We start from the raw sequence: 15697 nt of genomic DNA on the forward strand, positions 1-15697 counted from the left end.
TTTCTGAAAGACAAACATATCTTCTTTCTGATATAGTTTTTTTAAAACAGGAAAATAGGCAATATCCCCACAAAAAAATGATGAGGTCCAAAGTGTAGCAGGAATAAATGAGGATGACGATCGTCTGATTCAATAGTACAAAATCAGAGATTTAATAGTACAAAATCAGTTTGTACTTGGGGTCGAATGCTCTTGGGTTCCCCCCTGTGGAAAGTTATAGACAGGACGATAGTCGCAGAGAGAAGGCGGAGAGCACATGAATGAGCCAGGAAGCGGAGAAAGCAACACAAAGAAAGAATGTGGATAGAATATTCGATTTAAATTAATAAGTCAAGAACTCCCGTGAATCGAAGGTAAGCTGAGTTGCACTCTTGGCGTCTGAACGATTGATGTTCATCACAAACGTCACTTTGGTATCCATCTGATCGAAACTTTGTTCAGCCAGGCCATTTTGCAACTCTTTGAAGCAGCGACCTTTTCTATCTTTACTTCCCGGACTACATTACCGACAGGAGGGGTAAACGTGTCCTGGTAATCGCAACTCAGAAACCAAAGGGAACTGGCAAGGCTTGGTCTATTGGCGAGTGGTCTGAAGTTAAATTACGTTAAATGTTCTTTAAGAAGTGGGCAAGACGCGTGTTTTACTTTTTCGATGTTTAGTCTTGCGTTCCTGTTAAATATTACAGTCCATTGGAAAGTTTATATGCAAGTTGTCGCATGAGCCTAGGCTAAACAGTAGTCATAGGATGTACTTTTAATAGTTAAGAGAACCCTCAAACTCTTGTGTTCTATCATTTGGTATAAATTAGGTAGCCTAAACAATGTGGTGGAGAATACGTAAACATGAATAAGCGGTGCAATGTACCTGATCCCATGAACATGTTGTTAATACTTCCGCTGATTCAATCTTCAAATGTTAGTGAAGTGAATAAAACATGAAAAATGTTGTATATTCAAAAGTTAACAGTGGCGCGAGATCTGTTACATGATATGGCTCTTTCATGTCCTTATTCAGCTTCTCTTGAGGTAAATTCCTTTCAGGAGCTGTCACTAGCTCTCCGCTGTGTGTCCTGTGAAAAATTACTGTAGCTATGTGTCGTGGTGAAATCAGACACTACCATCCAGCATACCTGCTTACAAAAGAGACTGCTTGTAGCAACAAGCCATGCAACGGTATCGTTGTCTACTTTCCACAAGTTAATTTTATACATTCCTCTGTTTCTGAACTACTGCAGTCCCTCAACCAGAATCGATACATTCTCGTCTTTTTTGTAATCTCAGGCCTTTAGTAGTCTCAGGTATCCTGCTGTACAGGCCTAACCCTATTCACTTACGTACATCTACCACTATCCAAATTTCTTTCTGGCTGGTTATGGCTTTAGTTTTTGTGCTGTTTTTATTTTTTGTTGTACTACAAGCCGTCATCCTTGTTCAGGCTAGACTTGTGTTTTCTAAGTGAAGCTAGTCTTTGATGCTGAGAAATGGGACTTTCCCAAGGTAGAAGCAGATTCTTGTAAAAAAATTAGTATCACTTGATCTACTCCCGAACAAACAAATTGGCAGCAGTGTAGTATATTCGTTAAAGAACTGCGCTTGTAACCAAAAGGTTGTAAGATCAATTTCCAGGTTTGACAGTGTCGTTGTACCCTTGAGTAAGGTACTAACCTGAATTGCTTATATCCAGCTGTATAAACGGCGGCTATGCAAAAATCCAAAAGCATTATAAATTGGATAATCTGGATAAGTCACCTAAATGTTTTTTTGTTTTTTATGTGTTTTTTGGCACAGGACTGCACCCATCTTTGGGGACAGGAAGAGCCAACTGCAGCAGTGCCGGATGGGAAGGTGTTGACTGCAACTGCCCTCATCTCCATAGAGATGACCCTGGGGGTTGTGGAATGTGGACAGAGAGCGAGTACCAGTCAAGCACAAGATCTATCTCTCGCCGCGGGCTGTTAACACTCCAGGGCTGCACCTCTGGACACTGGTGAAACTTCCCCAAACGGCCACGACCATGTGGGGACCGGCGGTGGCACTGGTGTTCCTGGTGCTGTCAGGAGCGGGTCACATCCATGGCCACAGCGATTTCACCTGTGAGCCAATCAGGGTGCCCCGTTGCCTGGACATGCCTTATAACATGACCTACTTCCCAAACATGATGGAGCACTATGACCAGGACATTGCAGCCAGCAAAATGGAGGTCAGTCCTTAGTAAGCAGTATATTGTGCTAAATTGGCAGCTCCAGCTGTGAATACAGTTTTGTTATCTTGAGTGCTCATGTATTTTGCAACTTGTAATGGGCTACTAGATATAAAAATCTATTTGTTATACCTAGGGCAGTGCTCCTTGGTTGCTGTTATTAAGGCAAAAACAAAAAGCAGCCCACCCTGTGGCTCTCCAGGACCAGGATTGAGGACTACTACCCTTGGGTCTCCACCATGTGACCTGTTGGGATTTAAACTTGTATTTCAATGGTTATCCTCCAGGGGTCCCCATCGGCACTCCAACAGCCCAGTCAAGTGGCTCATTGTACAATTGAGTTTCTAATTGAGACATAAAAGCAATTTGTTGATCTAATATGGAGGGAATCGGAAGGAATGTGAACATGGATGGAAGCTTAAATGCTATGAAAAGGTTGTCTTTGATTAGTTGTTACTTTAGTTGTGAGGCTGAAGTCACACATTCAGCGACGATGATATCACCCCCATTCATTTCCAATTGGAGGAGTTTTTTGTTTCCTTCCCTCAGTGACGCCTGGAGGGCAGCTGCTTCAACAACCAAACAATTTATTGGCTCAATAACAAAGACCAAAGGGTAAAATGATTAGCCTACCAGTTTATTGTGAGTGCATTATCGTGAGTGCTGTCTTAATTAACTGGCCTATATTCCGTAACGTGATGAAGGAAGCGCTACCAAGTGAGATGGCTATTTTGCTATTATTTTATTCTAATGAGTTTGGTTTTAAGATTTTTATTTCAGTGCCACTAGGTCTATACATTAAATATTACACAATTTTATGACACTGAGAAAATTGATGGCTTAGTAGGCTACACTCAATTGCTATATTCATTTATTTTATTTTATTAATTGCTTGATTGATAATCAAAAAAGCATTGGAAACAGGTTCAGACTTATCATCCATGTAGGTTACTGTAAGTTTATTCTACATTCGACAGTACGCCACTGCTTTTGATCTGAAAAACGTAAACATGCCCCCAAGTGAGCGATTGCGGGAGCCCAGGGCGATGCGATTTCACTGCAGGATGTGCCCACACACCCTATAGGCTTTCACCAGTTATTGCTTAAATAAACTGCTCTCAATTCTCATGGGGGCATTTCCCGCTGCTTCTAATCAAACCTATTATGCCCCCGTAAAACACTTAAAACTACTGCAATGTGTCCCCGTCAGTACGTAAACACACAAGTGTTGCTTGTAAGCATCGATGTCAGTCATCGTCTGTGCTTAATTACTGGCAATTACTTAATTAACTTTGATTATGGAGGTGGTGCAAATGGGATAACTGTTTGAGAAGGGCCTTGACAAAGGCCATCTGAACCTCAAGCTGACAGAGGACTGAAGTACCATGCAAGTACCAAGAGAACAAGGGGAGACAAATTGGTGGCCCCAGTTATACGCATGACACTAATGAGATCACATACACTATGTTTTGCATCTCATGATACCGCCTCCATCTATGAGGTTACGATTTTTAGCGAACATATACATAAGCATCATAAAGTCACAAATTGTTTGATTCAAACGTTTAGGCTACTTTGTTAAAAGTTCAATAAGTAGCTAGTATAGATTGCTTTTCACCCGCCTTTCTAGTTTAATTTTCAGGTCATCTTGCTATGTATCATTAGTAGCTTGTTATTATTTAAAAAATATTATCAGCCAACAGCACAAATTATGTGTCATGAACATTTTACATTACTAAAAGATGGTTTTGTAAATAGTTTGAAAGATTGTTTTGGTAAGGTACCTTACTCATACAGTTCTAATATAAGCAATACATTTTGAAAGCTATACATTCAAAACTATATTATTATTATTATTATTATTTTTTTATAAATGGGGGGAATGGGAGGGGGTGTCATCTCTAAGCATGACATTGTGTTCTGGAGAATTCGTTGTGTGGTGTCTAATGGCAGTGCACCACATTAAGGGCATTATTGGCTATGGAACTTTCCGTGCTTTATTGTGCGATTGCTTTGATATAGGGAGGAAAGAGACACACCCAGCATTGCACAAAGGCTAGTGAACATTCCTGGCAAGGCTCTCTCTCTCTCTCTCTCTCTCTCTCTCTCTCTCTCTCTCTCTCTCTCTCTCTCTCTCTCTCTCTCTCTCTCTCTCTCTCTCTCTCTCTCTCTCTCTCTCTCTCTCTCTCTCTCTCTCTCTCTCTCTCTCCTCTCTCTCTCTCTCTCTCTCTCTCTCTCTCTCTCTCTCTCTGACACACACACACAGACCCACAGACATGATGGACAGGAAATGTGTTGTACTCTCCCACCCTAGAATTGTGTTTTGTCTAGGGCAAGTCTAGTTCGGGACCCCAATTTGGAACTCAGCCAAGTGAAAAGTTCATCTGGGAAACTCAATACATTATTTGGGCAGGCCCGGTTGTTATCAGTGTGACATTTTTTGTTGTTTTTGTCAAGTTCCTCTGCTCCAAAACAAGCAAAACTGTAGGCACTTTGCCTACTGTCCAGAGCTGTTATGTTTGTCATAAATTATTTCCAATGATATATGTATGTATTTATTCATAATTATAAATTATTTTTTTAAATTGTCTTTAATCAGTTACGTATCGCCCCAAGCTTCAAAATGACATAACCAAAATTAAATGGCTACTATTCTTGAACCCTTTCAACTACTGGCCTAATCCTGGTCTCTTCTGAAAGGTAACCTTTGGGGTTTCTTTACAAAATTACTCTAAATGTTACTAAAACAAAGTTACAGTAGCTCAATCACTGTGCTCGATTTATTTTATCACTGAAAATATTTTCTGTTTTTAGTGGATACATATTATGGCTTTTTAGAAACTATATTGCATTTGGTTCACTGGACCCTTGCTGTGAAATGGACACTGACATTGCTTTGATTTGTGTAGTCAGTGGATTTCCAAAATGCAGAGAAGGTGAGGTTCCCCCACTCTTGTTTTGCCACCCACATGGTACAAAATAAGAAACTGTTGTCACTAAAGCAATGGCATCTTAAAATAGGTTATAGAGATTGCACTGTGAGTATATCCTGCTACCATAGTGATTGAAAATTGCATTATGGGAAAAAAGGAATGAATGCAGAAAAGAATTGCAGAGATCCTTCTGGGTGCACAAAGTCAGCAAAAATGGCTTTAGCTTATTGCCAATGAATGCAATAGCAGTGTTGACTGAGAAAGCATTCGGCTGGAAAGGAGGAACTCCTTGGCTGTGAAACAGGCTTGCCACAGAATCGGCAAGGGCTTGCTTACTCTCCTAAACCCAGATCTGTGCTGTACTGTGCCTAAGGACAGAAAAAAATAAAAAAATGTATATAAAAATATACATTCAGCACATGAATAGCTGGCTTGTTAGTGGAGCCCAGCATTAGTGGACCAAAAATGACCTTATGTAACCATTGTAATCCTCAGGGTCTGCCCACTAGACATAAATTCAGAATGACTACCTTTGAAAGCCCAACAAGAAGGTTTGGCATACAACATTAATTTCGTTTTTGTGTTAATGATTCCTTCCTAATCTTTTATAAACTATTGATGACTTATTGAAATACCCTTGTGCATTATCTTTCTTCAGTATGGATTTTCCTGACTGAAAAATAAATGTCTGCTTGGAATGAGAATACATCCCCGAGGCTGTATGGAAGTGCGATGGAGTGCTAGCTGACCAAGATTGCAGTTTATGAAAGCAGAGATTAAATCGCACACCACACTAACCCACCCTTATGCATACGTGCACACAAACCAGCCTTGATCCTCAAGCCCAAATTGCAAAGGGCACTATTTGGTTGTGATATTCTCCAAATCGGTTGAGAATCCTTCTGAACCATTTGCACAATATCTTCTGAAAAGAAGTTAAAAAGAAAAGTACATTTAGGATCAGTACCTCAGATGAACTGGCTGTTTATGTAAACGTTATTTTGCTGCCCTCATGTCTGTCGCGGGTCAAACCGATGGGAGTTAATCAGTATCTGGGGGTTGCTTTATGTCTTGTGAGATTCCCTGTTTTGAAAGGGGAACATTTTGTCACTAATATTTAGATTCTTATTACTCAAGATATGAGGTCAGACAAAAATTGTCAAAATGTCAAATCAAATCGTACAGTTGATGCAAAATAAAATAACAGCAATGAACAGTATATAATGCAGTCCATTCTGTATTTTACTCATGAATTGAAACATTGCTAGCAGCAAGATGGAGATTAATTTCGAATTCAGCTTACAACACCTATCCAAACCTCTATTTTCAAGCAGAAATGAATTTCCTTTGCTGTTGGAAGCCAGCGGTTTTCCTCTGACTTAGTCGTTTGGTGTTTGTTGCCAGAAAAGCCAGCAGTAATTTCCTGAACCCGCCAACCCCCCACCGTTTTCGATCAGCTAAAACGGAAGAATATTAGCGTGTGAAAGGAGGTCTTTGTTGGATGGTGCAACACATTACAGGCCTCCAAAGCTACTTTCTGCTTCTTTTATCAACTAATTTTCACAGGAAATTAAAACTGTTCTCCGTTTGTTGATGTGCCCCATGGCACAGGATTTTGGTAAAAAAGTGCATTTCAAACATGGTGTAAAAGCTCAATGCTTTGTTTAAATCCACCATTTCAGATTGTGGATTTAAACGGTGAAACATGTCTCCATTACTCAATCCATGCAGCAGTGATGACTTGAGCAAACCATTATGAGTAGACATGTAGTCTCAATGTTTTGAAACAATAACTATTCGAAAGAAATTCTGAAAAATACTTTGATTTTCACACATGCCTCCATCTATAAAGCAAAGGTTTTTTTGTGTTTTTTTATTGATTTTTTAAAATTGGGGGATAAATACACAAGGACCACAATAGTTGTAAAACTATTATGAATGACATTATAGTTTATAGAATAAAATTTTCTGAATTGTTATTTCAGGGGAATATAACTAAATCTACTTGTTCTTCATATGCAATATGTACAGCTACCAATAATTTACTTTGTCCACATCCCTCTCACTGCAAACGATAATGGTGCTGCTTTCTCCACTCCATGCAGCCGTTCATGCCCCTGGTCCGTTTGCCCTGCTCCCCGGATGTCCACCACTTCCTGTGCCAGGCGTTTTTCCCCACGTGCACTGAGCCAAGCGAGGTGGCCTGGCCGTGCCGCTCCCTGTGCGAGACCGTTCTCTCCGACTGCAGGAAACCCATCGAGACCTTCGGCATCGACTGGCCTCCAGAACTCCAGTGTGACAGGTGACCGTCAGGGCTGAAGGTTGAGCGGTGGCAGGAAGGGATGTCTGGCATTCAGCCAGGGGGTTATGGTAATGGCTGCCCAAAGAATGATACATTGATGCGGAGTTACTCTATGTACACTATGATGATGAATCACCAGAATTGCAGGTAGTTTAAGTCGTTCTTTATAATGCTGCTCACTGAAGTCATTAATGGTCCCATGCAAGCAAATGCACTTCACATACTCAAAAGTTGAAAGCCCATCCTCCTCTAGCCAACTAGCTTCCATGACATAATATTACAATTATTTTAAAGGAATATACATTGAATTTGAAGCCCTGTAAGGATTTATTTTGTTGTCTGAGTATCATGGAGGCTGAGCCTCTAAATGTTCCTTGGTTTTCTCCAGGTTGAAGAAATGCCCCAGCTTAGCAGACGACTTGGCTGCCACCAGCCACACAACCCCACCCAAGACCTCCCCGTCTGCGAAGAGGGACCTGGGCTTCTGGTGCCCGCTGCCGCTCAAGACCCCGTCGGGCCAGGGTTCATCCTTCCTGGGCGTGCAGGACTGTGCCCCGCCCTGCGCCAACATGTACTTCAAGCCCCACGAGGTGGAGTTCGCCAAGACCTTCATCGGTGTGTCCTCCATCGTCTGCCTCTGCGCCACGCTCTTCACCTTCCTCACCTTCCTGATAGACGTCAAGAGGTTCCGCTACCCCGAGAGGCCCATCATCTTCTACGCCGTGTGCTACAGCGTGGTGTCGCTCATCTACTTCGTCGGCTACCTGCTGGGCAACGGCACGGCCTGCCGGCAGGCCTCCCAGCTGGGGGCGGTGGACACGGTGGTCCTGGGCTCCCAGAACAGCAAGGGCTGCACCCTGCTCTTCATGCTGCTGTACTTCTTCTCCATAGCCGGAACCGTGTGGTGGGTCATCCTCACCATCACCTGGTTCCTGGCGGCGGGGCCCAAGTGGAGCTGCGAGGCCATCGAGAAGAAGGCGGTGTGGTTCCACTCGGCCGCCTGGGGCATCCCCGGAGCCTTGACGGTCATGCTGCTGGCCCTCAACAAGGTGGAGGGCGACAGCATTAGCGGCGTGTGCTTCGTGGGGCTCTACGACCTGGACGCCCTGCGCTGGTTCGTGCTGGCCCCGCTGTGCGTGGGAGTGGTGGTCGGCCTGTCGCTGCTGCTGGCCGGCATCATCTCGCTCAACCATGTGAGGCAGGTGATCCAGCACGACGAGCGCAACCAGGAGAAGCTGAAGAAGTTCATGATCCGCATCGGCGTGTTCAGCGGCCTCTACCTGCTCCCCCTGATGGTGCTGCTGGGCTGCTACATATACGAGCAGACCCGACGCAGCGCCTGGGAGAACACCTGGGTCAACGACCACTGCCAGGAGTACAGCATTCCCTGCTCTCACACGGTGAGGAACCGCTCGCCTTGACCGTACTAGAAAAAAACGAGACCAGCTAGTTGGCATACATAAACCGAAAACTTACAGCTAAATCGGCAGCTATGTCTGTTTATTAGGCTAGTCATAAAAACCAACAAAATGAGTTCATTAAGCTAGCCGGCTAGCTCTAGCTACAATGGAAAATGGCAGTGCTAATGCCAGCTAGTTAATTAGCTAGCCTGACTGAAGAAATGCATTTTAGACAGAAGAATTATTGTTGAAATGGAAAACAATGAAGCCAACTATGCTTTTAAATCATGCATTGTTATGCATGCTAGCTATAAATACAAACTCAAAAGAACTCTGAGAGAGAAATCCGTGAACTCAACCAAGCATGTATCATCAATGAATGGCAAAATACCACTGCAATACTGCTCAATCATGGTCATTCAACAATTCTAAATCGTGCCACTTAGCTTGCCACATCAGCACCAACTGGAGTATGAGAATCCAAATTTCTAAGACAAGTAAATATTTTGGATAAGAACAGCCTCAGGGAAAAAAAGTTGCGTCCGGACAGAAAATTACCAAAAAATGTTACATGTTCAACCAAGTAGTTGATTAAGGAGGAAAGTTTCTTAAAATGAAACTTTGTTCTTCAAATGGTATAATAGGCCTACCTATGTACACAAAGTTACTGCGATGTCTTGGCATGTTATGATCATTTCAAAGAGAACCTTAATTCACAATAAAACGCCTTGCCACATGTTATTGAATATAGCATCAGTTTAATAGGCCTATTTATGTACAAAAATATACTGCAATGCCTTAGCATGTTTTAGTCAGTTCAAACGGCACCTCAATTTTACTTAATTTTCCCTGTGGCTGTTCTTATCCAAAATATCTGCTTGTCTTAGAGGTTTGAAAGTCATTCACCAAGTGGTGCTGATATGGTAAGCCATCAAATAAATAAAAGCAAGCAGCACAATTTAATGTTTGCAAGGAATGCTAGTGTGGGGTTTCCCAAGACACCCCCATTGACACACACACACACACACACACACGCACGCACACACACACACACACACACACACACACACACACACACACACACACACACATTCACGCCTGAAATGGCTTCCCCTCTAGTTCCTGCTCTCTGTGTCTTATCTCCAGCCCTCCTGCTCCTAGCCCTTTGAAGTTTCCTGGGGCCCTAACAGGCCAAATGGTGAATTACTGTTCTGAGAAGGGACAGCCTGCTTGAAACAGATTGTCGGTCATTCAAGCTGTGTTTTTTTTTAAGTTGCTGCAGTGTTTTCACTATTTAAAGCTGTCATGCATTCAATATAGAAATCTGTCCAAATACGGGGGCTCTCCGCCTCCCCTTTCTGCCATGTTTAGACAGCTGTAGCTCTGATTAGCTGGCAGTTTGTTTCAGGTCATTTTGGGTCTGTGGTCAGGGGTTTTATTTCAAAATTAAAGTTCTGGGGTGGGGGGTGTATTTAAAAATCTGAAATATTCTTTTCAGATTTTGAAATATAATATGAAATGCATTTTCTGAAGTCTGGGAAAAATAAACCAGCATTTTATTGGGCCCTTGGAGTTCTATCCTTGGCTCCACTTCAAGAAGAAGGTCTTCAGTAAATCAGAGCCGCAGATTACATTAGCCTGCTAGTGTTACTGGGCTGCTTTGAAGTTGCAAGCATACAGTAGTTGCAAGGAGTAAAACCACTTCATGACACATAAAACAGACAATATGAACATGGAATGGAGGAAGGCATGGAATGTGGAGTCAAGCCTAGCACAGGTAGTGGTCACTAGTGTCATACTACTTCTGTGTAGTGTATTTGGATGCCTAATGAAAAAGCAACTGTGCTGTGCTGAATCAGCCAACTTGGCCTGCCTTATTTTGTAAGTGAATGAAGCTGACCAAATGTTTTTTGTTCCATTGTCGTTCCAGAAAATTGAGATTGAGCGCCCTGATTTGACACTGTTTTTGGTCAAATACCTGATGACGCTGGTGGTGGGGATATCGGCTGTGTTCTGGGTCAGCAGCAAGAAAACCTGTTCAGAGTGGGCCTTCTTCTTCAACAGGACCCGCAAAAAGGAGTAAGAGAATGACCACTCACTCCCGTTGCATTGTGTTTCTAGAGGACTGCCCTGCTGACCTCCAGTGTTTAGCCAGCCATTTGTTTCATGACATCTTTGGAATTTCTCCACATAATTTACTCAGTGATGGATAATTGATGACGGATGGAGTGGTGCACCCCTGACGAGTCTTGTGTTTCGCCGTGTCCAGTGTCTCATGGCTAAGAAATGGAGGTCTCTGCCCACTTGACAAAATGTACATTCATTCACTAATTACAATGTTTCAATCAGAAGCATCTACTGAACTGTCTCAGTTTAGAAGTGTTTAAGGAATTATTACCAAATGCATGAGAACCATTTACCAGTTCTCTGTACTGTGTAAAATGGTTGGGTCCTGTATTGCAGAAGCACTAAAGCTGTGGTCTGCTCTCACTTGTCTTAAGACATAATTTGGCTCAAAATGCAAATGGCAAGCACTCTCAGGAAAAACTGCACCAGAATTAGTGAGCATGTTGTCACCCCAGTGGGCTGCTCAGTTTAATTCAGCTGAAGCAATACAATTAGACCTGTTCAGGCAAGATTTCAAAATCACTGCATCGTGGCTCTGTAGTTTTATGATGAACTACAAACCTGCGGTACCTCAGCAATGAGCAGGCTATGCAAGGCCACAGATCAGTTGCTATTTTCACACTGAAACAGCCAGGTGATAGAGGCTGAAGTACTGCTATGACCACTTTATAAATCTTTTGCTGAAAAGCTTTTCTGCTGACTGCAAGATCATGGGAAAATAATGTTTATGGGTAATGTGAACACATTAAATACCAAATATTTGAAATTTACAAATTTGACGACAACATTCTCAATTTTATGGGAATTAATAGTCCAAATCCAGTTTTATAAAGGAATAAAATTATAAAGGTATAAAATCCCCACTAATCCCCACGGTGTGGTTACGGTTGGACTGACCAGTATAGTGTTGCCGTCAGTGTTGGTGTAGTACAGGGCTGTCCAACTACATTCCTAGAGGGTTGCAGCAGGGTTTTTGTTTTGTGATGGTGTTTAATTGAAATTTATGATTGGCTAAGGAGTCCACACTCCTTGTTCTCAATTTTTCTCTTGTTCTCTTGTTATCATAATTGGCTGCTTATTAAAAGGAATCCACACATACCAGTAGATACTGTACTGCGGCCCTCCAGGACTGGAGTTTGACACCCCTGGTGTAGAAGGTCATGGAGCTCAGTTTGTGACTGTAACGTACAACGGTATGGTTTTGTATTTTTGCCGCACTTCAGCCCGATCAGCGAGAGCCGCAGGGTGCTCCAGGAGTCCTGTGAGTTCTTCCTCAAGCACAACAGCCGGGTTCAGCACAAGAAGAAGCACTACAAGTCCAGCTCCCACAAGCTGAAGGTCATCTCCAAATCCATGGGGACCAGCACGGGCGCCGCCGCCACCCCAACCTCCGGCCACGGCGCCCCGTCGGCCGGCCCTGCTAACCACAGCGTCCTGGGCCGGGCCTCGTTCTCTGAGGTCCGGGGCTCGTCCGACGCCTCGGGGAGGGACCAGGTGGAGCGAGGCAGCGCTGGCCGGGGGTCCCGACGGGGCGGCGGGGAGAGAGAGCCAGCGGGACAGGCCCTGCCCGCCCACGAAGCCCTCGAGAGGCGGAGCAAAACCGGCAGCTCCACCCGGTTTAGCAGCCGCTCTGAGAGCTTCCAGAGAGTTCCAGACGGCAGGTAATTCAGTTCCCGTTGTCCTCTTTGTGTGTGCTTCAGCTGCCACCCAACTCCAAATAACTTTGTCTTTTAATGTGCAATTTCCAATTTAGTCATTTTCCTGATGCTCTTAGACAAAACGACTTACTAAAATGCCATTTTTCGATCTAAACGATCTGCCTCTTAGAACCGCACAATTTAATCAGTTATCAGGTGAAATGTATTAGAAAGAATGGCTGTAGTAGTAGTAATCTAATAGTAATAGCTGTTTTTCCCTCAATGCTTTACAAAATACCATCTCCGTTCGAGAAGCAGAGTCTGCGGTAAGAGATGATAGCTGGTGCAGATGGTACTTGCCTCAGCTGGAAAATGCGTAACCGATCTTTCTGTTCCCTGAGGATAACGCCCAGGAGTGACTTTGCAGAAGGCAAGCAAGGTCCCAGTGGCCAGTCAACACTAAGCCCCTCCCACAGTGGCAGCAAAGGCTCCGCCCCCCTCCTGGTGCGCCTGACATCGGAAGAGACCAAGGAAAAAGGGAGCAGCTCCAATGCATGAGCCCAATTCTTCTCTTAAATCCGTACTTATGTGAGTACCCCCAATACCCACCCCCAAATCTTGACCAGCATCCTTTAGCACTACATGCAGTCTGTTGTCTGATTAGCTGCACGTGCCTACTGACATCATGGGCGACACCCAACCGTTCTGTACCTCGAACCTGCAGCCAAATAAGTCCGTTGCTGAATGTTTATCTGCCACTGTGGGCGACAGAGGCAGAAGACTGTGGGCTATGCAGTTCTGCAGGGCAAGGATTAAAAGTGCATTCTCCCTTGAAAAGCCTTGGTCAACGCCACTAATAATATAATTATTATAAGCAATAATATGAATATGGAATGTACACTGGTGAAACTGTAGTGTCATATGCCCGTTAGTCCAACTAACACTGGAATGTAGTCCATACACTGAATTTTGGTGGAGGGTGCATTTTCATTTTTAGAGTAATACATATATCTGGATGGAGTTAATGACAAATGTTTTGGAGGCACATTAGTTGAAAAGATTAATTCTTTGCTTTGTGGTAGTTTCTAGTTTTGCCTGTATGCAGAGACGTGTGGCTTATTATTAATTTTAATGTAGCCTGAAGCAATCATTTGAGTATTTTGTGCTAGGCTTTGTCATATTTGTTCCACATCAGCAATGTGTTTCTACTGAGATGTTTATTAAACATGCATAAACAGTGCTCTAACATCTGATCTTTACAGTAGGCTACTCATAGCATTTTTAAGCTTTTTAACTAGGATATTTGGGTGTGTTGTACAATATGTTACAAAACTTGTTCTCATAGTATTTGTTTCTCAAAATTTGTTATTTACTCTGGTCTTCTCTTTCAGTATTAAATTCCATAAATACATGTACATTCAAGACCACATTTAGCATTTACTGGAGTGCTAGCAACTTTCATTTCAAATTTTTCTTTTTCTATTTAAGGTGGTATCTAATTATCTGGGTTTGAATAAAAATATTATTATAGATTAAAATAATATAATCCTAAGAAGTATATAAGTCAACATAGTAGCCAAGATGATCACGATATTCATGTCCAAAATGTTCTTTCCTAAACATTACACCTTGTCACAAATCTCGCTTTCACACTAAATGGTGTGGCCAAGTATTGTGCTTATTGTAAACATGAATTCTAATTATAGGACTATGTTAATTTAAAAAAACAAAGTTTATGTACTTTTGCCATATTGAGGAGCTGATCTAATCGTATATCTATCCATAGGAAGTGACCAATGTGAACACTAGCTGTGGATTAATGCTAGTATATGCTGTATAACACTAAGCATAACATTTTAATTTTTGTGTGACATATTTTTGTTGGACAACAGGAAATATGTTTTGAATCGAGTACATTTTTACTAGAAACATTGAGGCCTTAATTACCATTTTAAATCTATTAGTGTTGTATGTTTGTTATCTTAATATCAGTAATTTTGAAAGAATTTGAACCATTAGAGTAGTTAGGACTTATTTTCATTGCCTAACTGAGAATCTCACTTTTAAACTAAAATGAAAAGTCCAAAGCATTGCTGCTTTACTCAAATGGTGCATTCCTGATGTTTACGTTGTTGGACAGTTCCAGAATTGATGTCAGGATGATAACTATTGGCCCATGCAGAATTTCCATACTTCTGCCTCATTACCATTTTCAACCACAATTGGTCAGTGTTTTTTCCAGAGATGTTTCCAAAGCAGTTATTTGTGCTGTCGATGAGCTTGAAAGCTATTTTCATGCCTTTTTAAAATGTCGTCCTGTTATACGTGTTGAAAATGTTGAATATTGCTGAAAAAATGGTAATAATCAGGGTGCTGTATCTTAATGTGATAGTTTGGCACAAGTTTTTTGTCAATAGGAATGAAATAGGAACAGTATACACTCAGTGTGAAATGGGTAAAAGGCCAGGCAGCTATTATCAAAAGGGAATTCGCAAAGTCCAAAAGCCAACGTTTGTGTACAATACTTATAACTTTTTACAACACTTTTACAGGTTTATTACCTGTTATACATTGCGCAATTAACAAACACTATTTTAGCTTTCGATCGAAGATGCAAAATAATTGACTTTTTCCAGTGTAGTTTTTCATGTCCTTTAAAAAGGGGAAAACCTTAAGGCGGCTGTTTTTTTTAATGTTTTTTTTATTTTTTTTTAACAAGAAACCAAACAGCCAAGCTGCGCAAGCCTCTTTTGATGTTGAAATGTTGGAGCAGCCTTTGTCCTGCAGGACCTCCAGTGCTGTCTCTCAGCTAATTATCCCTTTTCTTTTACCACAAGTACCTGTTTTGAATTGAACAGGAGTCATCATTTTTAGCTCTCTTTTGAAGTGATCAGTATGCCATGTTGTATTTCCTCCCAAAACACTAACTGTCCTTTGTCATGATTTTGCCTCCAGAATAACTCCGTCTCTTTCATGTTCTCATCATCCAGCCATGAGGCAAATGTGCCTACTTAATTGCCCTTTACTTTTTGGCTACAAGAGAGCTAAGGAAATTGAGACATTTGCCGCTGTAGTTTATTCTCTTTTATTTCACAGGA

At 42.1% G+C, this 15697-nt stretch overlaps 1 protein-coding gene across 1 annotated transcript; it reads left to right on the top strand.

Annotated features, from left to right (window-relative positions):
• The first annotated feature begins 216 nt into the window (after nt 1-216).
• Nucleotides 217-15307, top strand: LOC133137602 (frizzled-6-like). The gene is made up of 7 exons (XM_061255948.1): nt 217-353; nt 1789-2200; nt 7239-7435; nt 7824-8835; nt 10766-10914; nt 12186-12623; nt 13001-15307. Exons 2-7 carry the CDS (start codon nt 2015-2017, stop codon nt 13155-13157), a joined length of 2139 nt encoding a protein of 712 aa, XP_061111932.1. The 5' UTR covers nt 217-353; nt 1789-2014; the 3' UTR covers nt 13158-15307.
• Nucleotides 15308-15697: the final 390 nt, after the last annotated feature.

This window comes from Conger conger, chromosome 1 (genome assembly GCF_963514075.1).
Source record: "Conger conger chromosome 1, fConCon1.1, whole genome shotgun sequence".
Lineage (NCBI taxonomy): Eukaryota > Metazoa > Chordata > Actinopteri > Anguilliformes > Congridae > Conger > Conger conger.

Bases quoted from the DNA above. Each gene is read 5' to 3' on its own strand.
- LOC133137602 (XM_061255948.1), top strand. From the start codon at position 2,015: ATGTGGGGACCGGCGGTGGCACTGGTGTTCCTGGTGCTGTCAGGAGCG. The intron at 7,436-7,823 runs GTGACCGTCAGG...GGTTTTCTCCAG, and splicing joins CCAGAACTCCAGTGTGACAG to GTTGAAGAAATGCCCCAGCT. The intron at 10,915-12,185 runs GTAAGAGAATGA...GCCGCACTTCAG, and splicing joins AACAGGACCCGCAAAAAGGA to CCCGATCAGCGAGAGCCGCA.